The sequence below is a fragment of the Rhinatrema bivittatum genome, chromosome 17 (genome assembly GCF_901001135.1).
Source record: "Rhinatrema bivittatum chromosome 17, aRhiBiv1.1, whole genome shotgun sequence".
Taxonomy (NCBI): Eukaryota; Metazoa; Chordata; class Amphibia; order Gymnophiona; family Rhinatrematidae; genus Rhinatrema; species Rhinatrema bivittatum.
In genome coordinates, this window is record NC_042631.1 from 39,767,102 (window position 1) to 39,779,451 (window position 12,350).

At 43.8% G+C, this 12,350-nt stretch overlaps 1 protein-coding gene across 1 annotated transcript in view; it reads left to right on the forward strand.

Moving 5' to 3' along the window:
• LOC115079483 (mucin-5B-like) overlaps nt 1-12,350 on the forward strand; it is a 289,301-nt gene that overhangs the window by 130,375 nt on the left and 146,576 nt on the right. The window contains exons 16-17 of the mRNA XM_029583107.1: nt 2,915-3,041; nt 6,876-7,131. Of these exons, the coding sequence (XP_029438967.1) occupies nt 2,915-3,041; nt 6,876-7,131 (383 nt within the window). The remainder of the gene's footprint in view (nt 1-2,914; nt 3,042-6,875; nt 7,132-12,350) is intronic.

Below are 12,350 nucleotides of genomic sequence, written 5' to 3' on the forward strand. Positions count from 1 at the left end.
GGACTAAAAAATTAGTCCTTCCACTTGAAGAGAGAGAGAATTCAGAACTCACAATCCTCATGCAGCTTCTCCTCTGGAAAGGGAGTTTCTTCCAAGTTACTTGATAATTCCCCGATTCTTCCCAGGTGATTCAGTGGCACTGGCCAGGAGTCTAGTCTTGCAATACTGGTGCCATGGCCAGTTGGCTACAGAGAATGAAAAGGATTCCCCCATCCCAGCTTCTAGCCCCCAACTCAACAGAAAGACACATTCCCGCTCTGAGCACCACCATATATTGACCCAAGGAGAGTCCCCCTAGTGATTCTCCATCAAAACAGACTCAAAGAAATATGCCAATCCCTTATATAAAACCTGGGGTCCAAACTCAGTAGGACCTTTAGTGGACAAGTTATCTGGCTACAGTTAGCTGGATAACTTGTCCTGGATATTCGGTGGGATAAAACGTCCTACTGGAGATCCTTGATTTAGGTTAATTGGCTAATATTAGAATAATGGTAAACATAAACAGATATTCTTTTGATTTACATAAAATAAAGGCTAGTGGTTGGTGACAGTCTCTTCTCTTCCCCCTCCCTCTTACTCCCTGGTCCGATTTTATTTTTCCCAAAACACTCTACCTCTGGCCCCCTCTTCCCTCCCTCCCTCCCCCATACCAACCCTAGCTCCCTCCTTCTCCCTACCCTTTCTGTACCTTAAATGTTTGTTTATCTTCAATCTGGATCGCGGTAACCATCCCTGGCAACTTTTGAGCTATAGTCTCCCTGAGATTGCTGTTGATTAACAAAGGGCAAGGTGAGGAGAGAGGAATGGAATAATATATATATCAGCTTTCACTCTGCCACAACCCTCCCCAACTAATCCACATTTTCTCCCTGTTTCTCCAACCCACCACCATTACTTGTCCCCCCCTCCCGAGATGACCCAGAATACTTCCCCTTCGTCTCTTCCTGACCCCAGCACTCTCTTTGCTCCCTTCCCCTATGTTTCAGCTCCATGACTTCTGCATCTTCACTCTGCCCTTAGCTGAGGGAGTCCCAAGTCCTGGAATCACAGCTGCAGACTGAGTTTTGCATATATTGCAGCCCCTCTCCAGTTTCTCCCTACATGCAGCTTGTGGTGTCTACTCCAGGTTCACCCCACTTCTCCTGTTCTCTGCGGGCTTACTGAGGAAAGTGGAGTGGCTGAGCTGCACACACAAAGAGGCCCTGAGATTTCTAGCAACAGATGCAAATTCCCTGAGAGTTCCCTGGTATGGCAGTAGCCTCCTCCTGTGACCTGGGTCCGACGCTTCTGGCGTCACTGTTTAGGTACACCAGAAGAGTCGGGGACCAGGTCACAGGAGGTGGCGACTGCGATCCAGGCTGAAGATAAAGAGATATATAAGGTACAACCACGGGTGCAGGGATGGGCGCCCAGAGGTAGAGTGTTTTGAGAAAAATAAAAATCGAACCAGGGAGCAAGGTATAGAGACAGTCACTGACCAACGGCCTTTATTTCATGTTAATCAGTTAATGTATTTTGGGGAGCTAAGGTCAGGCTCAGCCCCGCAAGGAAGGTGACTGGTTGGGGCCTTTAAGACTGTGGTTTTTTTTTTTTTTTTTTTAGATATCCGGTTAAGTGGCAGGTTGTCCAGCCTATTTTATCTGGCTTATAGCCGGATAAGTGGCTGAATATGCCACAGTTGCCACTTAGATGGATAATGTTTGAGTTATCCATCTAAATGGCTTTTGAATATCTACCCCCTTATTTCTAATAGTGATAGAACCCCAAAAGAAGAGATTACGTAATGTCCTTTAGAATTCTTCCGGCAAATTTCTAGTGATAAGGATCTTACTTAGGGCCCCTTAACACACTGATTATTAAACGTCAGCAGCAACAACAATCAGTATTTCCCCCACTGTCACACATTCGATGCACCAAGACAGAATGCAAGCTCTCTGCCAGTCCTTACATCAGTAGTTACATCAGTAGTTACATCAGCCCATGCAGTAGAGGCTGCATGGGCTGATGTAACTATCTCTCTTTATTGGGGGTTTCCTTAAGACAGATATTTAAAGCTGGGAGATTCTGACCTTCCTTTAAGGAAGAGCAGAGAAAATAGTCCTGGAAAGATGGGAATTCAGTGGATGTACTGTATAATCCTTCTAGGGAGTTGGAAACAGACTCAGACTAGGATACTGGATGAAACTAGTCATGTTGGATCAGAAACACAACAAGAGGATGTTCATTCTGAGCTGTTCTCTCTGGAGCTGCCCTGAACTCCATGCAGTTTCAATACAAGGGACCCTTTAACCCATGCACATAACTTAAAGACATGCACCCACTTGCTATTGATTACACTGTTTATTTATGTATAGGCTGTAATATCTAAGGTCCTAAGTGGCTTACAGATAAAAACAATCATAGAAACAAAATTTAAAACAAATGGAACCAAATAAAACACTACCTCACTCATCAAATTGCATATATTTGTAGATGAACAGCCCAGTCAAGAACAGTCAACTTATTGGAATGCCTGCCTAATATGAACATAACTGCTCGATCATAAGTAGTCAGATCATGTGATAGAATTCCTGCCTAAAGAAATGGATCTTCACTTGCTTCCTAAACGCAACTGCAAGCCTGACGCCTTAGCGAGATCGGTAACTGATTCCATGATGGATGGAACTGACACTAGAGCTATCTGGACTGTTCTGGGGCACCAGAGCTACAGCTCAGAGGGTGCAATTAAATCCAAGTATGCCATATAGAGATTTGAAATGCAGCGAAAATCTAAAGCCATTCAAGAACGAACTCCAGGCTGTGGGAAGGCTTGCAGGTCATTCACCTGGGTGCAATTTGAAGGGTGGTTTGTATGGATGAGCATGCCTCTGTGACGAGGATTAACGGAGCTTGCTGGGTTCTGCTTTCTCAGGACTGCATGTATACCACCTGCAACTGTGAGAACAGCGAGGACTGCATGTGTGCCGTTTTCTCTTCCTACGTTCGTGTCTGCACCGAAAGAGGAGTTGTGTTAAGTGGATGGAGGACAAATGTCTGCAGTAAGTGATTAAAGCAAGTGGAAAGTTCTCAAAAGTCCAGTTCTCTGACCCCCATTCTGTTTCTTGAGAACGAGGTGCTGGAAAAACTCTTTTACGGTAGATGTGAGAAGAAAATGATTCTTTGGACTTCATTTGACTTGGGAAACACAAAGATGATCAAACCCACTAGGAAAAAAACCAAACATTTTATTGTTGTATATGCTGCCTGCAGCCATTCTTATTTCTTAAGTTGAATAGTTTATCGTGTTGCTCTTCATGGACTTTGCTTATACCTTGTGGGGGGCCAATTCTGAAACTGTCCAGGGAGCTTACAGGTCTACCCCAGGCACCTGAAGCTAAATTTCAAAGGGAAGCCCTGTATGAAAATGTGGGGCCAGTGAGGACCTCCTTTTGGCTTGTCTACCTGCAGGAGGGCCAGTTCAAGGGGGAATTTCAAAATGAGAACCTTGCTTGTGTTTTCCCTCCCCCTCCTAGCTTTGCCCCTTTCTGGCATGGAGAAAAGAAAGTACAGGATTTTAACCACATTAATCATTATTAGCACAGCAACATCCTTTGAAAATTGTCCTGTCTATTATGGTGTATTTTGTCCTGCTACTCATTTTGCTATTTCCTTTAAATTGGTCAGGCTGCATGAAAATATACAGCAATATCTAACAGAGTTAAACTTTGGCCAATCAAACACCCAAAAGTTTAAGAAAAGGTCATAAAGATGCATATGTGTTTTCCAATTGGTATTTAAATTTTATCAGTGAATTAAAAGGGATAAGCACTACTGATAACATAGTCATAAGATCTGAGGATGCTGTACTGATTCACACATTCGCTGACCCAGGTTTTGCCAGTGGACCGGACACCATTTTGGCTGTAATAATTTATTTATTTATTTATTTAATTTCTTTTACTATACCGATGCTCAAGACTAGGTCTTATCATACCGGTTTACAATGTAACTGAGGGGAAACCAATTAACATCAAGGTAGTAGGGATGTGAATCGTTTTTCAACGATTAAAATTATCGTCCGATAATGTTTATATCGTCTTAAATCGTTATAGAACACGATACAATAGAAATTCTAACGATTTATCGTTAAAAATCGTTAAATCGTGTTAGTGCGCACTAACTCGAGTTAGTGCGCACTAACTCCCCGTTAGTGCGCACTAACTCGATTTAGTGCGCACTAACTGAAAATGATACAAATAAACACTTTCCAGGTCACTGAAGGTCAGTTAGGAATGAATATGTGTTCCTATTGGCTGGCTGCCCTCTTATCTATTGATGTTACCAAGGTTACCACTGAGGTGATGGTTGGGGGGATGGGAAATGGAACTGGAAACTAACGAACACCAACAGAAAATGAAACAAAGTGTTCACACTTCCCAGGTCAGTAAAGGTCACTTAGGAATGAATATGTATGTATGTATTCCTATTGGCTGGCTGTGCTCTTATCTATTGATGTTACCAATATGGTTGGGGGGATGTGAAATGGAAACAGTTGGAAGCTTGACAAAAAAAGTAATGTAATGATCAGCACTCACGTGACTAGAACTTGTTTGTTTATTATTTTTGTTAGCAGGCACCTGAAATGCTAGTGCATGTTGAATTTGCCAATCACTGTGCATTTTAGAAAGGTGGTCCTGGCTGGAACTGTACACAGTTCAAATATATGTAATTGATTGTTGGTAAGTGTATTTTTTAAGTAGCCACACTGGCACCAGTATGTTTACTTTTCCTCCTACTTAACTCACTAGCTCAGCTTTGTAAGAAGGGCTTCTCTGCTTGTGTGTTGTTTTTGTTTGGTGTGAGGAGAGCAGAAACATCAGATCTTTATTCAATCTACTACAGTCATCTCTTACAGTGCCCTATCCCTATTAATACCAGGAGTGTTGTGATCTTCCTGCACACAGTGCCCTAACCCTGATACCAGTCTGAGACAGCTCCCTCCCTGCATTACTAGTGAGAGGCTGGCTTCACAGACAGGGGGGAGCTGCCTGACCCTCACTCCTGACTTCCCCCATGTCCCAGCTAGTGAATGGTGTGTGGGTGAGGGGGGGGGGGGGGAGGATGGTGAAGTCTGAGACAGCTCCCTCCCTGCATTACTAGTGAGAGGCTGGCTTCACAGACAGGGGGGAGCTGCCTGACCCTCACTCCTGACTTCCCCCATGTCCCAGCTAGTGAATGGTGTGTGGGTGAGGGGGGGGGGGGGGAGGATGGTGAAGTCTGAGACAGCTCCCTCCCTGCATTACTAGTGAGAGGCTGGCTTCACAGACAGGGGGGAGCTGCCTGTCCCTCACTCCTGACTTCCCCCATGTCCCAGCTAGTGAATGGTGTGTGGGTGAGGGGGGGGGGGGTGGATGGTGAAGTCTGAGACAGCTCCCTCCCTGCATTACTAGTGAGAGGCTGGCTTCACAGACAGGGGGGAGCTGCCTGACCCTCACTCCTGACTTCCCCCATGTCCCAGCTAGTGAATGGTGTGTGGGTAAGGGGGGGGGGGGGGGAGGATGGTGAAGTCTGAGACAGCTCCCTCCCTGCATTACTAGTGAGAGGCTGGCTTCACAGACAGGGGGGAGCTGCCTGACCCTCACTCCTCCGGGGTATTGTGATCTTCCTGCACACAGTGCCCTATCCCTGATACCAGGGGTGTTGTGATCTTCCTGCATGCAGTGCCCTATCCCTATTAATACCAGGAGTGTTGTGATCTTCCTGCATGCAGTGCCCTATCCCTATTAATACCAGGAGTGTTGTGATCTTCCTGCATGCAGTGCCCTATCCCTGATATCGGGATGTGTGCAAGAAGATCACAACACCCCCGGTATCAGGAATAGGGCACTGTGTGCAGGAAGATCACAACACCCCCAGTATCAGGAATAGGGCACTGTGTGCAGGAAGATCACAACACCCCTGGTATTAGGGATAGGGCACTGTGTGCAGGAAGATCACAACACTCCTGGTATTAATAGGGATAGGGCACTGTGTGCAGGAAGATCACAATACCCCTGGTATCAGGGTTAGGGCACAAGTTCTAGTCACATTGACTGATCACATTACTTGTTTTGTCAAGCTACCAACTGTTTCCATTTCCCATCCCCCATATACTGTCAGTAGGAAACTTGGTAACATGAATAAATAAGAGGGCAGCCAATAGGAATACATATTCATTCCTAAACTGACCTTAACTGACCTGAAAAGTGTCAAATTGTATCATTTTCAGTTAGTGCGCACTAACTCCCAGTTAGTGCGCACTAATCGGAAAAAAACGATTTTTAACGATTTTTTAACTAAAAAATCGTGCCTAAGACGATTTTCTTGCCCTGCCACACGATTTCTATCGTTAAGACGATATGGAAAACGATTCACATCCCTACAAGGTAGAAAGTAAAGTTACATTAAACAGGGAGCATAAAACCTGGGCAATGGAAGACAGTACAGAGTTTAAACTAAGAAACAATTAGAGAGAGATAAATATATAAATCAACAAAAACTGTAAGATACAAAAACATAGGTTTATCCTAGGCAGTTATTAGCATGGTATGTCCAGAGGGAGAAGGAAAGGGTGAGGTTGGGTGGGGGGGGTAATAATGCATTAGTGCATGCCTCTGTGTACAGAGAGCAGGATGGAGCACAGAATAAATCTTTACTCTTTTGGCTTATGATTGAGGGGAGAGGGAGCATGAGTGTTAAAACATCTTTATAATATCCAGTACACCTCAAACTATGCACTTGTTTGGCGGATCATTTTGCTCATGAATGTAATTACCCATGTTTGTTAAATGCACAGTGGTCATTTTAGTTGGCCAAAATATTTTATTATAATGTTGCTTTGTATTTCCCAAAAGACTCATACATGAGTAGCTGCTCGGATTCACAAACCTACAGATACTTGATTGATTCCTGCCAACCCACCTGCCGCTATATAAATGAGCCCGACGTGACTTGCAGCGTCAAGTTTCCCCCAGTTGACGGTTGCATCTGTAAAGAAGGCCTCTACATGGATGACTCTGGGAACTGTGTAACCCGGGACGCCTGCCCTTGTTATTACAAGGGATATATTGTGTCCCCTGGAGACATCTTTCGTGAACAAGGAATCATATGGTAAGACTTAGAGGAAGGACTGGTTACCTCATGTGAACATGTTTAGATGTTCTAGTCAGTGTTTTTGGTGCATTTGGTGGAGGGGGGGGGGAGCGGAAATTTTAAAGGGGGATCTAGTCATGTAACTAAGGAGTTAACTGGCTAAATGCTTGGGGCTGAAAACATTTCCCCACTGAATGTCTAAATAATAATAATTATTTTAATGTATTTATATTCTGCTTTTCAACACTTCAGAGTGGATTATATTCAAGCATTATATGTCCTCCGTCGCAGTAGGCAGCTATATTTAAGCACTCCCAGGGTCAGGGGAAGAATGGGGGTGGGGGGAACCAAGTGCATACCTTGATATGAGGCGCCCTGCCTCCCTCCCACCCTGTCCAGGCGATTAAACATTTCCTTCACTCCCTCCAGTCACCTCCACCAGTAGGCCATCTTCCCACCTCTGCCAGCATGGGCAGGAGGAGGCATGCATATCTCCCCCCTGCTGCAGGGCAAGTTCTGAATGCTGCCGGAAGGAGGCGTGCACGTGCTTGTAAGGAGATCCAGTCCTTGTTGGAAAGGACCAGCTTTCAGTAGTAATAGGTGGTGGTCCCCAGGCCTAAATGGACTTATCCTCAAGATATTAGTTGGAAAACTTTTTTTTCATTTCAGCCATTAAACTACTTTCCTTGATCATATCCTCCAACAACAAATTTTACAGCTTAAGTTTTCATTGACTGAAAAAAATACTTTCTAAATTTGTTTTAAATCTGTCATATTAGTTTCGGGGCATGCCCTTTAGTCTTAGCATCACTTGAAAAGATAAATAGCTGTTCCCTATTAACTTTAATCCTCTGTCAAATCCCTTCCCAGTGTTCCCTCCTCCAAGTTGGAGAACCCTAACTCATTTAGCCTTTCTTCGTAAGGAAGCAGTTCCATCCTCTTTATGATAATTGTTGCCCTTCTCTGTACCTCTTCTAGTTCTACTGTCTATTTTGACAAGGGGGCACCCAGAACTGAACACATTAGTCAAGGTGCAGTTGCACCATGAATTCACAGAGATGCATTATGATATTCTCAGTTTTACTCTCTCTTCTTTTCCAAATAATTCCTAACGTTTTATTTTATTTGCTTTTTTGATGGCTATTAACACCTAACACAGAATACATAGTTGGGAATAGTTTTCCTGTGTGCATCACTTTGTACTTATCCACGTTAAATTTTTTCTGTCAGTTAGTTGCTCAGTTCCTCAATGTCACAATGTCCTACAATTTTTCACCATCTACTTGTGATTAAACTACTTTGAATAACTTTGTGTCATCTATGATTCTGATCATCTCAGTTTTTACTTTGTTTTCCAAATCTATGGGGTATTGCACTATTCATTCACCACTCTCCATTGGGAAAATTAACCAGGTAGTCTAGGGTTTCCCAAACTATAGGTTGGGACCCCAAGTGAGGTAATAAAACTTTCAACTGAGGTCACATTGCCTCAGCATTCTTCAGATGCCAACAGCAGCAGCATTAATAGTGGAAGTCAGCATGGGGCTTGTGAGCCATTACTGCAGTGGTGGTAACAGGAAGCTCTCTGTGAGAAGAGATTGGGGGCTGCTGCAGGGCCTGTGATCTTGCCCTAGCTCTCAGGCCCCACGTTAACTTTCATTACTAATGCTGCTGCTTGCAGAACACCACCAAGTTTGGGACCAGCCAGGCTGGTGGAGATTGCCATTCAACCAACACTAACATTTACCCAAAAGAAAAATGTTTCCTCTGTCATCAGCATACCTTATCTTCCCTCAGTTGTCATCCATCTTTGGCCCAGGGCCTAAAGGAAAACATTGCTGCTGACCTGGCCAGGGGACTGTATGAAGGGAGGAAAACAGATGGAGGCAGGGTTTGAGGATGGTATTTATTTATTTAAAAGATGTCTTACCTGCCCTTCCAAGTTTCAAGTGGAGCAAGATTGGCTGTGGAGAGAGAGGGGGGGGGGGGGGGGGGAATGAGAGATGTAAGAGGGGTGGGAGGAGATCAGCTGGTGGCTGTAGCCTAGTGGCTAGAACAGCAGGTTACAACTCAGGAAAACCAGCGTTTAAATCCCACTGTTACTCCTTGTGACCTTATGATTTTTCGCAGTGTGATTTAAGCATCTCTTTCTCCACTGTTGGATTATGGGAATGCCATAATTATTGACTTTACCTGGCTCTACATTAAAAGCTTTACAGTTGCTGCAGTATGCAATGGCATGTCTCATTCCAGGAAAGAACCAGAGGGAACACACAACCCTGGTACTATTAGATCTCCATTGACTCAATAATCAGTATCGTGTTAAATGCAAAGTTGTAATGCTGGTTCACAAACTTTTAAGATTGGATTCTTTGCCCTGGGCGAATGTCTTGCTACGAATCTGTAATCCTCCGGGGTCCCTCAGGTCATTGCAGAGAGGTCCTGCTGGCCATTCCTTCGCTCAGGCCAGCTTGTCTAGCTGAAACCAGAAAAGCTGCATTCTCGGTTGCTGCCCCTGTCCTATGGGACTCACTAATAGCAAAAAAGGGTGTTTTTCTGTTACCTTCTATTTGTTTACCTATGGAATTCATTGCCAGAGATATTTCGGCATTACAGATGGTCTAAAGACTTTTAAATCTATGATGACTTTCCTGTTTCCGCAGGTTTTGGCTGACTTTAGTACCTTGGCTTTACGATGAACTTTTTTGGCAGTGGCATTCCCTTCTATGGCTGTTTATATATTATCCCTGTGTATTACCGTGTTAATCTTTTTGGTACTTGATGTATATGATGCTTTTATGATGTTTTTTTTCTTCTTGCTCATTGCTTAGAGCTATGGCATAAGTGATTAATAAAGAAATAAAAATACACAAAAAAAATAAAATAAAATAAGGTGCGAGGCCCATGGCTGTGGAGTGGGGTTTTTTTTCTGGAGGTGAACAAAGAGGAGGTCATTCCACCCCCCCCCCCCCCCCGAGGAAGTGGGCCAGGTGTTCAGGAGTGGGGTGAATCTGAGAAGGGGAGTGCCCCAGCGTGTCCCTTGAGGTGCAGTGGTCCAGGGAGCCTGAACCTCTGGTAAGATGGGGTGGAAATCAGAAGGAAGGTCAATGACTATGGAAACGTTTATTTATTTATTTATTTATTTATGAGCTTTTATATACCGGCATTCATAGGACACATTATGTCGGTTTACAAGTAACCGTGAAAGGAGGAAATTACAATGAACAATGATAGAGGGCTTGCTATAGGGGAGGGGGAGGGTCGAGAACTGGGAGAATAGGGGAGGGAGGGGGGGGGGAAGGGAGGAAGAAACCCAAAATTACAAAGGGCAGAAAAAATTAACAAATAACAAAGCATGTCACAAATGTGTTAAACAGTATAAACTTATAAACAGTTAAAAGTGAAACCTTTTGATATTATGTACAGTAAGGCGATATGGCAAGGGGGCTAGGTGGGGGGGGGGGGGGGGGGGGGTGATGCTGGGGTGATGGAGCTGGAAGGGGGATGATCAGGGAGCTAGGTTGGTTCAATGGAGATCGCTGTCTGGGTTTGATTAGAGTCCGGATAGGCCAACTTGAACAGCCATGTTTTGATTCCTTTTGAAATGGTTCAGGGATGGTTCTAAGCGGAGCTCAGCAAAAAGGGAGTTCCAGAGAGTGGGGCCGGCAATGGAGAAGGCCCTTTCTCTGGTGGTAGTGAGGCATGCTGTTTTGAGTGAAGGGGTATGAAGGGTACCTGCAAGGGAGGTTCTGGTGGGGTGGTTAGAGGAGCGGAAACGTGGCATTTCTTCGAGCCAGGGGGGAATTGTTCTTGTGTAGTGTGTTGTGTAGAATAATAAGTGTTTTGTATATGGTGCGGAATGAAATGGGGAGCCAATGCAGATCCTTTAAAATGGGAGTGATGTGATCCCTTTTCCGGGTATTTGTTAGAACTGTCGCCATGGCGTTCTGTAGGATTTGTAGGGGTTTGATAGTGGAGGCAGGGAGGCCTATGAGGAGGGAGTTGCAGTAGTCAAGTTTTGATAGAATGGTAGTTTGCAGAACTGTGCGGAAGTCATGGGCTTGGAGGAGGGTAAGTTTTTTAAGAATGTGTAGTTTATAGAAACCCCCTTTTAGAAGCGTTCTGATGTAGGGTTTGAAGCTGAGGTGTTGGTCTAGGGAGACGCCAAGGTCTCTTACAGAGAGAGGAGGTGTTTGGTCCCCTTTGGATGCAGATTTCGTTATGGATAATGCTATATTGTGAACTCCATTCCTTACACAGGGTTGGGTTTGAAGTATGGTTGAGAAGTTGGTCCAGAGAAAATAAGTAATAGTTTTAAGGAGAAGGATGGAGATGTAGGGATTTAACTGTTATCATCCCAGAAGGATTTAGTCTAATGTGATTTATCTGTTGGAAACCTAGGAATTTCTGATGTATTCAGCAATTACAAATGTAACCTGCTTCACATCCATATATTATATAGTTGCTGACTGGTTTGTCCAGCAAATAAAGTTAATGTTTGGTGTTTGAAACAGTGTCTGTTTCACTCCTTAAGCCAGCACTAGTGAATGCATGGGAACAGGGTTCCTGGAAGGGAGTTGATGGGGAAATTCTCCCTATCCAGTCAGAGAGGAGTGTGACTGGGAATGTCACCATAGGTCCACTTCACCATATACAGGACCATTTTAAGAACCCACTTAATAAATTTGGAATGGAGGACTCAAAAACAATAGGAAACTCCATTCTATCATTTTATGTAGCCCGTCAGGGTATTTACAATACGTTGAAACCAAGAAAGTAAATAGAATGCTAGGAATTGTTAGGAAAGGAATGGAGAATAAAACAGAGAATATCACAATGCATCTATATTGTTCCATGGTGTGACTGCACCTTGAATACTGTGTACAATTCTGTTCACTTCTTCTCAAAATAGATATAGAAGAATTAGATAAGGTACAGAGAAGGGTGATCAAAATGATAAAGGGGATGGAACAATTCCCCTATGAAGAAAGACTAAAGAGGTTAGGATTCAGCTTGGAGAAGAGATGACTGAGGGGAGATATGATAGAGATCTATAAAATAATGAGGGGAAAGGAACTGGTAAATGTGAATCAGTTGTTTACTAGGGGTGTGCATTCGTTTTGAACTTAAATGTAAAACGCTACTTATTTTTTTTTTAACTTAAAAAAGTGATGAGGCGAAAACGATCGGATTTCCAACTTATTCAACATAGCTATGTTGAATACGTTGGAAATCGC